Below are 15,899 nucleotides of genomic sequence, written 5' to 3'. Positions count from 1 at the left end.
TGTGAGGGGGCGCCGGTCATTGTGGTGGATGAGACCCTGTCTGTGCGTTACCCATCGGTCCCAGGCCGCGTTGTCCTGGGTGGTACACACATCCGAGTTTGAAACATGGAATTTAGGGCCTGAAATTGATGGGGAGGTGGGGAGCGGTACCCGCTGTGGATAAGGAACGTCAGCCGCCCATCAACCACACGTGGCCTCTCCCTGCCTCGTCTGAGGACCAGTTAGGAGGAGCCCTCTGAGCCCCGAGCCGAGCAGCGGCCCCGTGGTTCTTAATGGCCTGCAGATGAGGTCTCTTAAAATTAAAGGGAAAAAAAGCAGATCTTTGGTACCAAACAGATCCTCTTGTGAGGGACGTTGCGGGTCACCTTTGCCCTGAGGACAGAGCGGGGGCGAGTCGGGGGTATGTCCCCATACGGCCTCTTTCAGCAGGGATCCTGGGGTGTCTCTCGGCTCGAGCCCTCTCGGAAGGGCAGCTGCGTCCTGGTGTGAGCCTCTGGAGGGCTATGAAGGGGGTGGGTCCCTGTGCCCACGTGTGGCAGAGGCTGTCAGTCCTTGTTGAATCTGGAGTTTCTAAAACGTGGGGCTCCTGTGGGGCGCCTTGGGGACCCGCTACCTCAGCCTTGGACCCCTCACTCTGGCCCAGCAGAGGCCCCGGCGGCTTTGGGATAATGGGTGTCCAGGGGAGGGGGCAGTGGTGAGGGTCATGGCTGGGGTTTGTGGTGACACGCTGTCTTCCCTTCCAGCTACCCCGCCCCTACGGCCGCCCAAGAAGCTGGCTTCAGGTAGAGCTGGGGGCTTGTTTGCAGTGGCGTTTGGGGGAGTGGGGGCTGCTCTGAGTGCTGTGTGGAGCCCTGTCTGCTCTGGGTCCCCTCTTTCGCTGACCCCCAGCACCCTCCCGCCCCTCCCTGGGACCATCACCCAGGGTGCCCTGGTCCTGTGTGCACCTGCCTCTGGCCGAGCTGGCGTCAGTGTCCAGCTTTACGAAACAGCAGGAGAGGAGCCAGGAGACGCAGGCCCTTCTCCCTCCTCTTGCGGGGTCCCCCAGCTTGTAAGGTCGGCACCAGGCAGTGGAATCCCCATTTTGTGGGGAGAACCCCGCCGTGCGAGGTGGGAGGAGGGGTTTGGCAAGGCCGCCTGAGTTAGTGGTGGCGCCTGCTGGCCCAGGTCCTCATAATGAGGGAGGGCTCTGGGGCTGCCTGGAGGAAGGAGAAGCCCCACGGGGCCCTGGGCTGGGCTTCCACCCCCACCAAGCCGGCAGCCCTGCCCCCCTCAGAGGCAGGCATGACTGTCCCGTGTTCTGGTTTCGGGGAGCAGGGCTGGTAAGTGTCCCTCAGGATCAGAGCCCCTTCCCCACCTTGCACCGTGAGGGCCGGTGGGCTAAGGGACAAGTCCGGAGTGGCTCAGGATGGCCCCCTCTGAAGGGGGTCCTGCCATGGTCACTGCATGCAAATTGGCCCGGGGCCGTGGGTCTGGTGGTCCCAGCAGTCACTTGCAGGCTGGCTGCAGTGGGGACGCAGTGCTCATCCTCGAGCCCCCACCCCACAGTCCTCAGCTTCACCTGTCAGGCGCTGCCTCCCTGCTGGGGTGCACACAGTGGGTGCTTCCAGGACACAAAACTGCTGTAGCACATGGTGCCCTTCGAGGGGCCCAAAGCCCTTCGGGAGCAGGAAGGAGGGGTGACAATGGCTGCTCTCGAGGAGAGCCCAGGAAGGGGCCGCTCGCAGCTGCTGGCCCCCACAAGGAGCCCGAGTGGACAAGCCCACGACTGGGGGCCCTTTTCAATCTTCAGCATCGCTCTGACAGGGCTCCCCAGCAGTATCCTGGGGTGGCCCCAAGGAAGCCCCCAGCTTCCTAAGCAGGAGTCCCCGGGAAGGCAGTGGCTGGGGTGCTCCTTCTCTGCGGAGCCTCGTTGCAGCCCTGCAAAGGCCCCTCTGGAGAGGTGGCCTGAGTCTCCCCTGCAAGGCCGCGGCTGGCCCTGAGCTGGGCAGCGCTGCAGGGATGGCCCTGCACAGAGGCCGGGGGGGTCCTTAACTCTGGGGGCCTCAGGGGACTGGGGGGACCCTGCAGCCTCCTGGCCTCTCCTTCCCGTCCAGAATTCTCAAGCTGCCCTTGCAGGGACCGGATGGGCTGGAAGGGGCAGAGCTGCGTCTGCAGGACTCGGTCGCTTCCTTTCCTACTAAGGATTGGGGAAATCCTGTTCCCGCGCTGGGCGGGCTCTGTGTGTAAGGTCCCTCTCCTTGTGTCCTGAGCCACCCACTTGAGGAGACCGTGGGCAGGGCTGGCCTCCTCTCCCAGGGCGTGGCAGTGTGCCTCCCCGCTTCCTGAACCTTCCTTAGCTGCACGCTGCCCCCAGGGGCAGGCCCAGCCACCCCAGAAGGCCATTTCTGCTCTGCTTCTCAGCAGCAATGAAAACCTAGGGGCTTCATTCTTCCAGGGCACCAGCACGACAAATGCCAGGATTTTTAATTTGGATTTAAGTGCAATTATGGTTCCTCATTTCGATGCGTCATTAGTCACATTGCCCCTAATGAGAGATTGTGCGTTTTTTTCCTGCCAGCTTTGTGGCTTGCTAATAAAGTTCTGCGGACGTGCAAATATTTATAGACGATCATGGAAGGCAGGGCTGGGAATTGCATGCTGCTAATTAAACTCCCCCACCCTCTTGCACACACACCTCCTCCCAAGGAGTGTTTTCAGTAATGGCGTGTGGCCTGCTTCTGAACCCATTTGGTCCAGGGCCAGAGAAGCTGTGGGGAGATAGGACTCAGCCCAGGACAGAACCTAGATGGGGTGAGGGGAAGGACAGGGCAGGGCCCAGCTGTCCTAGTCCCACGGGCTGTTGGGAGAGAACAGTGGCTCAAGTCCCTGGCCGTGTGGCCAAATAAATGTCAGCGTGTGTGTGTTGGGCCCGACTGGGCCTTACACCTGGTCTCTTAAACTTTCTCTTGCCAGCCTGGCGGGGCTGGTGGGGGATGTTCTGCAGGATGGTGTCCGAGGGCAGGTGAGAGGCTGGGGGCACCAGGTGTGGCCGTGCAGTGTGTTTGGGTTTAGAATGTACTCTCCATTGCAGAAGATTGTAACTGTCACAGAGACCTGGCCAGGATAATGATACGGTTTGGGACTTTTTCCTTTGTGTGGAGCTGGGGTGACTGCCCCAGGGAAGGCGAGACAGGGAGACACGGGGTCCCTGAAGAGGGGGGATCCCCATGGTGGGGGGGAGTGCTGGACGAGGGGGTGGGGCAGCGGCTGTGGCCTCTTTCTCTTTTTGGTGCCGTGGTAGAGGGGCTCCAACTGATTGGACCCCTGGCTGGGCCGGGAGGAGGTTCTGAGGTCTCTGGTTAACCCAGGCTGTGATCGGGTATCCAGTCCCATTGTCAGATCCAGGGCTGTGCCCAGGGTCTCCTTGGTGAGGCCCTGCCACACTTTGGGGGCCACTGTGGGAGGGCCCCCCCCCACTTCTCCCCTCTGTGACCTTCCCTGCTCCTCCCCTCTCCGTGCCCCGTGGTGACCTCGGCTCCCACTCAGGTCCTCTGGGAGGCCGTGGGAATAGCTCCTCAGCTGGATGGCTGGGTCTCTTTTCTGGCCGGTGGGCCCCATGGTGTGCTTAGCGGGGAGCTCCTTATCTGAGCCTTCATCCACATCCCAAGCCATGTGGAGGGCGGTGCTGTGTGGTCCCTAAGCCGAGGCCCGTGAGGCCTGGGGGGTCTGATGGGGGCCGGAGAGCAGAACCCAGGGAGTCGGTGAGGCTGGAAACCCTGTGAGAAACAGGGCCTGGGCTGTTGGGAGGGGAGCAGGGTGTGTCTGGATCCCTCCTGGGCTGGGCAGGGGGGGCTGAGGAGTGAGAGGAGGGACCCCTGGGCGTGGCTGCTGCCCTTGCCCCTGCCTGCCTGGCTCCTGGCCTGGGTGGCCTCCTCCCCTCCAGGATTTGTTTGGGAAACTCAACAGCCTGCTGATTGATGGACATTCCGCTGCATTTTATCTGCCCAACAGGGTTCCCTTGGCTCCTTTGAAGTAGAAAAGGGTGTTTGGGCCAGACATGCCACCCCAGAGTCCGAGTGACATAGGGGCCCAAAAGGCCAGCTCCTGCTGCTTTTTCTTTTTGGGGAGGAAGATTGTCCCTGAGCTAACAACATCTGTTGCCAATCTTCCTCTTTTTTTATTTTTACTTTTTTCTCCCCAAAACCCCCAGTACATAGCTGTATATCCTAGTTGTAAGTCGTCCTGGTTCTTCCATGTGGGACGCCGCCTCAGCCTGGCCTGATGAGCCGTGCCATGTCTGCGCCAAGATCGGAACCGGTGAAACCCGGGCTGCTGAAGCATAGTGCATGAACTTAACCTCTCGGCCACGGGGCGGCCCCCACATTTGGGAGCTCCTGTCTGACGGTGTAGGCTTTCGGGCAGCCTGAGCTGAGCGCTGTGGCGGGCTCAGGCTGTAGGGGGCGCCAGCACCCGCGGGAGGCCAGGGGACTTTCCCATGGACGCAGGACGCAGGCCAGGGGTGCGGGGGATGCTGGAGCAGAGGAACGAGGGTCAAGGGTGGGAGAGCCCCGCACTCGTCCACTCCTTGCTCATCTGTTTATTCAGCTGTTCAACAAGCGTTTATGAAGCAGACCGCATGGAGAAAAGCGAAGCCCCTGGACTGGTGCAGTGGCACCTGCGCGGGGTGATGGATGTAAAGGGATGCTCACGGCAGTGAGGACCCCGGGGGTAGGAGGGGAGGGGTGTGTGTGGGTGGGGCCTCCAAGCAGGTGCAGGGAGCAGAGCCACCCGGAGGATGGAGGATGGGCAGGAGCATCGCGTCCAGCCAGGGGAGCAGCGGTCCTTGGTCCACCCAGCCAGGCCCCTCCCCTCTAACCTCTCCTCGTCTTCCCCTGCAGCAGGCGGGCTCCGGAGAGTTCCGGACGCTGCGGAAGGGCTTCTCCCCGTACCACTCGGAGTCCCAGCTTGCGTCCCTGCCACCCTCCTACCAGGATTCCCTGCAGAACGTGAGTGCCCCTCCCCCGAGCACCCGCTGTTCCCGTGTGGAGCCGGCGCCTCCTCTGAATCCTTGGTCCACGTTCCGGGGGAGGGGAAAGGCTGGGACTGGCTGCTGACCTGCTGGGGGCCGGTGCCTGGGCCTGGACTGAGACCCTCACCTTCTGCCCGAGCTGCTTCCTGATCAGGCGAGGGCAGCAGTCAAGGCTGGGGCTCACGGCCTAAGTGGCCTTCCTCATTCCTCCCTTCTCCCCCCACCCTCCCGTGAAGGCGCCTGGGCTCCTGACCCTTGGAGCCCCGTGAGGGCCAAGTGTGGCCATTAGACGGGGAGGCCTGGCTCAGGGTGACGTGGCCGGCAGTTCAGGGCTGTGTCCGGGGGCCCCGAAGCAGCTGCCCAGGCCCCACTGCTGTCCCTCTGTGCAGCTCGTCAGCCTGTGCCACTCCTCAGACAGGCTGGGGAGAGGATGCCCAGCTGGGGCTGGAGCTTGGGGTGGGGCCTGCGGTGTTTATCTGTGCAGGACTGTATCCTTAAATTACCGACAGAGGGCCTCTGGGGTCATGCTGGGCTCTGACCCACCCTGTCTGGGAACGGGAGGGCCAGCACGGGGCGAGCTGTCCGGGAAGCGGAGGCCTAGCTCGGGCCTGCTCCCTGGGGTCAGTGTGCCTGTCATCCCTGTGTGACATTTTGTGTGTAGAAAGCACGGATCTACGTCCAGCTATCCCACTACTGGGTATCCATCCAAAGAGCTTGAAGTCAGAATTCCAAAAGTCCTATGCACCCCAATGTTCATTGCAGCATTATTTACAATAGCCAAGACATGGAAGCAACCTAAGTGCCCATCAACAGATGATTGGATAAAGAAGATGTGGTGTATATATACAATGGAATACTACTCAGCCAGAAAAAAGAACAAAATCGTTCCATTTGCAACAACATGGATGGACCTTGAGGGAATTGTGTTAAGTGAAATAAGCCAGATAGAGAAGGACAATCTCTGTATGACTACACTCATATGAGGATATTTAAATATGTGGACAAAGAGAACAGATTAGTGGCTACCAGGGGAAAGGTGGGGTGGGGGGTGGGCAGAAAGGGTGAAGGGGTGCACCTACAACACGACTGACAGGCAATAATGTACAACTGAAATTTCACAAGATTGTAACCTATCATTAACTCAATAAAAAAATAAATGAAAAAAAAGGAAGCACAGATCTACAGAAGCAGAAGGTCCGTTGGTGGCTGCCAGGGGCTGGAGGACGGGGCACGGGGCGGGGCTGTGGAGTGGACGGGGTTTCCTGTGGGGCTGACGAGAGCGTTCTCTTGTGACGATGGCACAGATCTGTGAAGATAGTGAAGACCACTGTGCAGGAGGCGCTGCCCCTGTGAGCCCTGTAGAAGGCTGTGGCAAGAACACCAGTGGTTACTGAGTGTCGGCTGCGGGCCGTGCGTGCAGGGGGCTCTCCACGCACCAGGGCCCCCCAGCATGGCGGGGACCCTGACTGTCCCCATGGAACAGACAGGAGCGGGGCTGGCCCGAGGCCGCTCTGCCAAGGGGGCAGGTGGGCCTGGCGTCTCAGCCGGGGTCCTGGCCCTGCTGTCTTTCTTCTACCCCCAGCAAGGACGACCTCAGGGTGTCTCCTTGAGGCCTCCCTGCGCTGGTGCCACCACCGCTGCCGGCCGAGCGCTCTGCTGATCCTCTTTGGAGGCCCTCACACCTTCTGCAGGAACGTGGTTGCTGATGCTGCGTGGGCAGCAAAGCCTGCCGACAGCACATGATCCAAACGTTTATCCAGGAGGCCCTGGCTGAACGAGGCTCCAGTTGCTTCGTGAGGAAGGGCTCTGGCAAGCCGGTGATGCCCCACGGGGGCTGGTCCTCCACTCCTCCGTGCATTCTGAGCATCGGGGGAAGCCTGACGGCTAACAGCTATGGAGTGCTGTGTGCTGAAGCCCTCTTGGCGATCTGCAAACGGTGAAGTGCTGTGCAAACCCAGCTGGCTCCTGTGATGTGCCAGGCTTGCAGGATGTAGCAGAGGGGTCTTGCTCCCCGAGGCCTCTCCAGAGAGAATGCCCCACAGGCTGGGCCTCGGAGGCCTCGACAGGGCAGATCCACACTGTCAGAGGGAGTGAACGTTCTGGAAGGCTTCCTGGAGGAGGCTTTGGGAGGGGTTGCTTGTGCCTCACCTCCTTTTGTCCTCTAGGCCGCTCTGCACACCAGGGGCTGTCACCCCACTTCAGAAGGAAGGAAGCCGAGGCCCAGGGGACAGGGTCGCATGGCTAGTATGTGCTGGTGCCGGGCCAACCTGGGCCTGGGGGCCGGGGGCTGGCGTGAGGCTCCCTGAGGCTGGGGGCAGGTCCCTGGGGTGGCTGGAGAGGGTTGCGGTGTTTGGTAGGAGGGGCAGCCAGAAAGGCTGCTGGAGTGGCCGTGGAGGGGTGGGGGGCCGAGGTGGAGGCTCAGAGGCCTGGCTTCTGGGGGCGCTCATGGGGCACCGAGCCCTCGCCGGGTCCCAGAGCTCGTGTCAGGCACACGGGGCCATGGGGAGAGTGACGACTTGTGTGTTGGGGGACCCTCTGTGCTGATCCTGCCAGGGCACAGGCCTTCCACCCTGTGCGCATCTTCTGTACGGCTACCCGCAGGTCCGCACGTCAGAGGGTCCCGAGGTGAGACAGGTGACTCTGCAGTGGGGACCCCCTCCCTGCCCACCTGGCCGCCTGTCACTGGAGCGGGGGTGGGGGTTTGTGGTGAGCAGCCTCCTGAGTGGAGGATCAAGTTTTTGCCAGGCCCCTCGGGGGAGCTGGACTCCCCCCTTTTTTTTGTCCATTGACTTTATTTTTAAGCATACAATTCGGTGGTTTTTAGTATCTTCAGATATTTGTGCAATCATCACAGGGGAACATTTTTACCATCCCAAGAAGAAACCCTGTACCCATTAGCATTCCCTTCCTATCCCCCCTCCTCCCAGCCCTAGGCAACCACTGACGTACTTTCTAGATTTTCTAGATTTGCTGTTCTGGGCCTTTCGCATTCATGGAATCGTATAATCTGTGGTCCTTCGTGACCGGCTGCCTTCACTCAGCATGGAGTTTTGAAGGTTCACCCACGTCTTGTGTGCATCAGTATTTCATTCCTTTTCCTTGTCGCATAGGCTCTCCCTTGCGGATCCACCGCATTGTGCGATCTGGTCGTCAGTGGCTATACATGTGGGTTGTTGCCAGTTTTTCCCCTGTTGAGAATAGGGCTCCTGTGAGCATTCCTGGACAGGGATTTGTGGGGATGGATGTTTTCCATTCTTTGGGGTAGACACTGATCTCCCCACTTTTACACCAGCTCTGGAGCCCCACAGACCCGGGTTTGAGGCTCAGCTCCATTTTTATAGCCTTGGGTGAGTCATCTGTAAAATGGGGATGTAAAATGTCGTGTCTGCCCAGAGGGTTGTGATGAACATTCCGTGGGTCGTGCTGCTCCAAGTGGACGCTTAGGAAGCGGGAGGTGTCATTGGGCTGGTCCAGCCTGTGGTCCTCCTCACCACAGCTGCGGGACCTTCAGGGGTGTGCTGTGCTTGGGGGCGCCCTGGAGGTAACGGTCCTGACTGCGTTCAGTTGCTCCTTATACACGGTATTTGTCTAGTGGCGGCTTCATTCACAGGACCCCGCAGCCACACTCATTGGCGGTGAGCGGGCCAGGAAAGTCGCTGGAGTCCTCAGCCTACCCTGGTGACTCCTGGCTTCCCTCCTGCCGTTGCTCCAGTAATCATCCCCCTGGAGCAGGGACCAGCCCCCTTATGGAGCAGGCGGTTCTGGGAGCCCCAGGTATAGACAGGACGAGAGGCGGGAGGTGCCAGGGCCATCCAGGGCTGTATGTGTGTGGCTGTCGCCCCCTGCTGGCCGATGGGGGAGTGCAGCCTTCTGCCTCAGGTTGCGCACCTGTGTGTGGCCCGCCTTCCACCTGTCTCCTGTCCCTTCAGAAGCCACCACCCCCCTCCCCCCGCCAATCCCCATTTGGTTCCTCACCATGACAGACCTGGCCAGGGCACTGGAAGCTGGTGGTAGAAAACACATTAGGCAGCATCCAGGGCTCTGCACACACCCTGGGACACAGGGACCCACTCTGTTGTCAGACGAGGAAACCAAGGCACAGGTCACAGCCTGCAGAGCCTTGCCCAAGCCCAGCTTTCCCAGGCCCCAAGGCCACATGTGGGGCCAGGAGCAGGTCCAGGCCAGGCAGGTGGGTGAGTACAGGGGGGTTGGCTGCTGGTGGCAGAAGGTTCTGGGCCGTCAGGGTGCCCGCACTGAGGTTTGGCTGGGCAGGATTCCAGGGCGATGGCCCCATCAGCCGAGCCCCCCGAGTCTGACCTCCTGGCTCCTATGAGCCCCGGGGGCTCCATCTGGGAGGCTTCCTTGTCTGTGAGCTCCTCTGTGGGGCTCTGAATCTCGAGTCCAGCCAGGGTCCCTCCTTGCAGCCTGAGACAGAAACCCTGCACCCCTGCCCCACAGCCACCGGGCCCAGTGACCCTTGTGGGGGAGAAGCTGAGGGGCACTGGGCGGACACTCGGCCTATGACACAGGCATGTGAGGAGCGAGAGGCTGGATCCCCTCCTCCTGTGGCCTTGTCTTCTGCCCCCAGGCTGATGTGGGAGCCGGGTACCTGGTGCCAGCCAGAGTGTTTGCCAAATGAGGTGGCGTCGCCCAGGTGGCCGGACAGGGCTGGGAGGCAGCGCTCAGGGCTGGATGAGATTGCCAGCTCTGGGAGTTCTGGGCGGGGTGTGGGGGGCTTTGAAGTCAGGCGGCCTGGGGTCAGTTCCAGCCATCCACGTGTCCCCAGGTGATCTGAAAAACAGATAGCAGATGTTCCACGTGGGTTCTTTAGAGGAGCCTGCGGGACATGGCTGGGGTCTGGGTGCTGCCCCCATGCCCTGGCCCAGTCCTCACCCCCCTCCTCCTCTCCCCATTTCCTCCACCTGGGCCCTGGCCCCACAGGGTCAGGGACCTCTCCGGGCTGCTGGTCACAGCTGTGGCCGCCGCCTGGGAGCCGGCCAGGGTGAGCTGAGGCGTGTGATTTCCTCCCGCAGGGCCCAGCCTGCCCCGTCCCCGAGCTGTCCTCGCCCCCTGCCGGCTACAGCTCTGCAGGACAGAAGCCCGAGGCTGTGGTGCATGCCATGAAGGTGAGGACCAGTTCCCGCTCCCCCAGAAGTCCCGGATCCCTGGTGCACTTTGGGACCATGGGACCTCTGACCCCACCTTTGCCCTTTCTGAGCCTGGGGGCTGTCATCTCTCTGTGGGGGACTGGGTGGCCGTCACTGCCTGGCACACTAGGGGGGCGATTTAGAGGTGTTGGGTGGCCATAGCAAGTGCACCTCCTGTCTGCCATCCCTGAAGCTGGGGAAACTGAGGCATGGGGGAGGAAGAGTGTGAGTGGGCGCTCCCCCAGGGTCAGAGAGTGAGGGGCAGGTCTGGGGCTGGGACGGAAGCTCAGGGCTCCCAGCCCAGCCTCTCCTCCACGGGCAGCTGCCTCCCTCTCAGGGCTTCCGGGTGCAGGTCCCGACGACGTGCTCGTTTCCCCTGGGACAGCTCGCACTCCTGGAGCCTGTCCCCCTGCTGCACCCCTCATCTCCCCACCTATCTGTGCACCGTGGATACCACACACGTGTGCATGGACGCAAGCACACAGGCACAGGGGCCTGGGGCACGTCTGCACAGACACGGCACACTTGTACCTGTGTGGGCTGTGACTGTGATACACACACCCACACACCCTTCGTGCGCGAGCCTGTGTTGTCCTCGAGTCCTGTGCCCAGTAATCTGGGTTGGAGGCCACTGGTGTGAGTGTGGCCCCCGCCTGCCCTGCCTGCCCTGCTCTCAGGTGGACCGGTGCTCAGCTCTGCCCCAGTGCATGGGGGCACTGCTTCCCTCGGGTGGCGTCCACAGCATCACTAGGGTGAGGGGAGAGGACGCAGAGCGAGGAAGGACAACCTGCGCCGAGGTCTCTCCACGCCCCTGATCCCGGGACCCAGCGGCTGGGTCCTCAGCTTCTGTCTGCAGCAGGGGAAGCTGAGGCTCAGGGTGACTTGCCTGGTGGCCTCTGCCCCTACCCTGGGACCTGTTCCCTGCAGGTCCTGGAGGTGCACGAGAACTTGGACCGGCAGCTCCAGGACAGCTGTGAGGAGGACCTGAGCGAGAAGGAGAAGGCCATCGTCCGCGAGATGTGCAACGTGAGGCACTTCCCGGGGCGGGGCTGGGGCCTTGGTGCAAGGGAGGTGTCCTGGGCCTGACCTGGGAGTGTGGCCACAACCTTGCCGTGTGGGAGGGCTGAGAGGAGGCGCTGGGGCCCGGGGAGCCCTGGCCTATCTTCACCGCACTCCTCCCCTCACAGAAAACGGGGTCCCTGATCTCTGGTCTTGTTCGTCCCTGGTCCCCCATGTCTGGCTCCGGCTTCCCAGCTTGCTGGTGGCCCTGGTGGCTGCTGGCCGCACAGGTGGTGCTCAGACTGGAGGTGCAGGCAGGACCCTCTGCTCTGTGGGCCTGCAAGGCTGGGGCTGCCTTTGCTTCTAGAAGGTGGGCTGCCTCTGAGTCCGCCTGGGAGGGAGACCCACCTGGCCAATACGTGTCATTTCTTTGGACCCTGACAGGAGCCAGTAGGGAAGGGTGGCCCACAGGGGCTGAACCGGGCCTCTCTGGGGGTAGGGTGTTTTGAACCCCCCTCCTAGGCCTGTGGGCCCCACTGGACAGCTGCGAGCCGAGCCTGCACCCCCGCGGTGACCTGCTCAGGATGGCAGGCATGGTGGTGAGGGTAGACATGCAGACTTGATCTGAGTGTCTCCAGGCCTCATGCGGCCTGTTTCCCTTCCTGGCCCCGTGGGTCTGGGGACATGGGTGCTTTTGAAGAGCTATGAGGCAGGGTGTGTGGACAGGCCAGTGGGTGGGCTTGGGGTGGGCGCTCCACTTATGTCTCGCCCCTCCCCACAGGTGGTCTGGAGAAAACTGGGAGATGCCGCCAGCTCCAAGCCCTCCATCCGGCAGCACCTGTCTGGGAACCAGTTCAAGGGGCCTTTGTAGGGCTGTTCCTCCATGGATGTGGACTGGCCCTGCCCGCAGAGCCCAGACATGGGCAGGCCCTCGCGCCGTCTTTTTCTGTGGTGAATTGTACATAGGACGCCGCCCACTGTGGCCCGGCTGCCGTGGGTCCAACGCATCAACGGTCGGGCCTCCATCCCCCGCCTCTCACACACCAGCAAACTGGGAAGATAAGAAGCTGCTGACTGTTCCCCGCGCGGCAGAGCGGCCTGGAGCCTCGTTCCCGCTCTGGGGCTGGCGCTCTGGGCCCCACTGGCGAGAGGCCCGGGAACCAGCCCAGGCTGTGCCCAGCTTTGATGGAGGGGCACCTCCTCAAGCCCTCCACCCCCCTAGCTGCCACCGGCACTGGACAGAGGCCACTGGCAGCTGGCCCTGATGCAGGGGCCCTACTTCTCGCCCACCTGCTGTGGCCTGAACGCTGGCTCACCAAGCACTGGGGCCCCTGAAAGATGCACAAGGAAACTCACCGTGTCCATGGCTGGCTGGAGGCTCTGAGGCCCTTCCTGTGGCCTCTGTGCCAGCCCCTCTGTGGCCAGCTGCTGCTTGTTTTTAGAGTTGATGCCCCTCCCCCCCCCCCGCCCAGCAAACTCTCTGCAATGTCCCCTTGCCCTGTGCCAGGTGGTGCCCTGTCTTTGGGTCCCTCCTGCCCAGTGTCTGCAGCATCCCCAATTCTGTGGTTCCCAGGCTGGGCCAGGAACGTAGGAAGGCCCTGTGGAGAGTCTCTGGGCTGAGCCACATGCTCTTTCTCTCCAGATGGGTAGCACTGGCCCATGGCTGCACCTCTGGCCAGCTGCAGTGGCCCCATCCTAGGTCACTGTGGACAGAGCTGCATGGCCTCAGATGACAAGAATTCTGCCCTCCTTGGAAGGAGCCTGACCTGGCTCTGGCTTTAATTTGCTGTGTGACCTTCAGCAAGTCACTCAGCCTCTATAGGCCCCTGGTGGAAAAATATGGCCTCAGTGGTTCGTTCAGCTGTGCTCACCATTTGAGGCCATCAGCTCTGTCGGCCTGTGCCCTCGTTCACAGCACACACACGGAAGGGGTCCGCCTGCTGGAGAGGCCGCGGGCCGCGTGGGCTGGGCGGAGCTGGGGCCCCAGCGAGTTCTGCTGCCTCATCGCGGGCGGACCGTCACCTCCCCTCTCTGAGCCTCAGTGTCCTCCACTGTAGAATGGGCAGCAGAATGCCCTCCTTGCAGGGCTCTGGGGATAATGAGACCATCAGTGTAAATGACCATGCACAAACTGTAAATTGCCATAGGTCAGTTTCTGTGTGTGGGGGGAACATGAGGCCCAGGGGGATAAGTGATCTGTGGCACATTACAAATGAGATCCCAGACCCTGGAAGGAGGTACGGTCACCATTAATGCTGTCATAACCAGTCCTGGTGTCCACTCATGTTTGTCCAGTTCCTCACCCAGCCTCGGACTTCATCACTCTTCCCGTGGTACTGAGCACTGCATGCAGCAAGCACTTGAAGAGCCCAGAGAGGTGCCTTCGCATCAGGCGGGCCTTGTCCAGGCCCATGTGAGGGATGGGGCCCAGGCATGGGGGTGGAAGGGGCCACCCTGTCCCTCTCCCCAGTGGGGACTCTGAGCAGTTCCTGCGGTTCGCCATTGGCACCGCTGGGTTGTACACTCTCAGGCGAAAGGCTCGTGGCCCTCATCGTACCCAGGGGTGCTAAGTAGGTGACAGGCTTGTTCCTCTTGCCCTGGGTATTACAGGGAGCTCTGGGCTCTTTCTGGAAGGAGCTTACCATCAGGTCAGGTGGTGAGCTCCCTGTCACTAGGGGTGTGCACTTGGAGCTGGTGAACATCCTTGGTCATGGTACTGGGCAATTCTTGCTCAAGTGGGCAGTGAGGGCAGAGGCCCCCTCTGGGTCTTGGAGTCCAGAGAACCACAGAGCAGCCCCAAGGGGGTGTGGGTCCATTTTGGGTGGGAGCCAAGTCTCGGAGCCCATTCGTCATGGCTGGGTTGGGTTGGCTTGGCCACCCCTGAAAATAAGCAATAAGTAAGCGCTCCTGGTATCTGCAAACCTCCTGCAGACTGTCCCCGGGAAGAACAGCCTTGAAGGGCCCTTGCCCCTCTGCAGGGGAGTGACTGTCCCTCACGCTGCGGGGGTGTCCAGGTGGAGCACTTCTGGCCCAAGAACCCTCCTGCCTGCCGTGGAGGTGGCACAAGCCAGGTGCAGACGCCTCCTTCCCACCCTTTCACCAGCGCTGCGCGGGATGGCTGTCCAGGACAGAACTGTACCTGGGACAGTCATCTCCCTAACGTAACAACCTGTTAAACAAAAGCCAGCAGCCCTCTCCCGACCCCACACCCGGGGACAGCAGGCAATTCAGCAGGAGCCCACATGCGGGGGAGGGTCCCAGGGGCCTCACCACAGGGGGAGCCGGAGGCCAGCTCAGGGCGATTCCCAGCTCTGCCACTGTTAGTGTGCTAGTGTAGGTAGGGGGACATGGGGCGACCCTCCTCCCCGCCGGAGCCTTAGGGCTGGAAGCGCGTGGTCAGGGTGGGGTGTTGCCGAACTTGGCGTCCTTTCATAAAGGTCCCTCTCTGTCTCACAAACTGATTCTAGAGCCTGAAGCCCAGTGTGACACCTGTACTGTGGCTTCAGTTCCCACTGTGACCGAGGCCACCCTTCCAGCCTCACCTCAGGTGGCCAAGACCATCCTGGAATCGGAATCTGCTGAGCACATTTTTTAGGGTGGCACATTTTTATCCAAAAGTTATTAGCTACACATCAGTGTTTAAAGAGAAGAAAGTGACCTTTCATTTTTTTTCCTTGAAAACTTGAGAGGAAACAACATACTACTGATTTTTTTTTTTTTAAAGATACAAAGTAAATGCATGACTGCAGAGCGGTAGAGGTGTATATTTTTCATAATGTGGGGGGAAGTATTTGTGCTGCTTTCTGGAAACGGGCTGGAACGTCTGGTTCCTGTCCCCGGCCGGCAGCCATGCTCTATTTTCTGTAGAACGTGACGCCGTGAGAACGGGCCAGCCCCTCCCCGGCTCCGGGCAGAGCTGGGACTCCTGTGCCCGTTTCTACCTTCTATCGAACCACTTTGATTTGCGAAGAGAAAAAGAAATAGAACTTTTTGATAGTGTGGTAAAAACATTGATTTGAACTATTTTAGTAAAAGGAGTAACAGAGAGAATTGTGATAGTGTCTACTTTGCGCTAGATAAATAAAGGCTCTTTGCAAGCCTCCGCGGCGCGTGCGCAGTGCTTCTTTGTCGCGGGCAGAGGGCCACGGCCCTTGGGAGCACCTCAGAGGGAGGGACAGCCTGATGCGAAGCCCCTCCCCTAGACAGCAAGCCCCGGCCCCTCAGGGTGGACAAGGGAGACCACCAACCGCTACTCTCGTGGCCTCTGTCTCCTCCCAAACCAGAAACAGAAAGGCTTTCAAACCCAAACCTTTGTCTAACCTAGGAACTGCGCTCGATGCAGGTCCATCTGCTGGTTCCAGAGCAGTGGGAACTCAACCGATCTTTCAGAGCAGGTCAACGCAGGCCCCCGACGTGGTAGCCTGGCCCGAGGGCAGGCCCCCCGAGGTGCTGCCCTGAGAGATGAGGGGTTAGATCAGGCTGGCAGCAGGGCCGGCCAGCAGGCCTCTCCTGGGCAGTGCTCCTCCAGTGCCCACTGCTCGGGCCCACGGGGCCAGGGAGGTTGGCTGCTGGACTTCAAACCCTGGGGCTGCTTTCTGCCCAGAACAAAGGGGCCGTTTCAGAACCGATTTTATTTGGATAACTGACTGAAGGAGTCTTGTTTGTAACCAAGATGCAATTCACAGTATGTTGTTACATTCATACTTAAAAAATATATCTCTATGTACAGGAATTTGTAAATCATT

The 15,899-nt window shown here is 60.7% G+C and overlaps 1 protein-coding gene across 1 annotated transcript in view; it reads left to right on the top strand.

Moving 5' to 3' along the window:
- Positions 1 to 15,256, top strand: part of CCDC85C (coiled-coil domain containing 85C) — a 94,079-nt gene extending 78,823 nt beyond the window's left edge. Inside the window, exons 6-9 of the mRNA XM_046647181.1 lie at positions 4,878 to 4,985; positions 10,042 to 10,134; positions 11,083 to 11,181; positions 11,936 to 15,256. Of these exons, the coding sequence (XP_046503137.1) occupies positions 4,878 to 4,985; positions 10,042 to 10,134; positions 11,083 to 11,181; positions 11,936 to 12,025 (390 nt within the window). The 3' untranslated portion in view covers positions 12,026 to 15,256. The remainder of the gene's footprint in view (positions 1 to 4,877; positions 4,986 to 10,041; positions 10,135 to 11,082; positions 11,182 to 11,935) is intronic.
- Positions 15,257 to 15,899: the final 643 nt, after the last annotated feature.

The sequence above is a fragment of the Equus quagga genome, chromosome 20 (genome assembly GCF_021613505.1).
Source record: "Equus quagga isolate Etosha38 chromosome 20, UCLA_HA_Equagga_1.0, whole genome shotgun sequence".
In the NCBI taxonomy this organism is placed as follows: Eukaryota; Metazoa; Chordata; class Mammalia; order Perissodactyla; family Equidae; genus Equus; species Equus quagga.
Note: the sequence above shows the minus strand (reverse complement) of the source record. Positions and strands in the feature narration are given on the sequence as shown.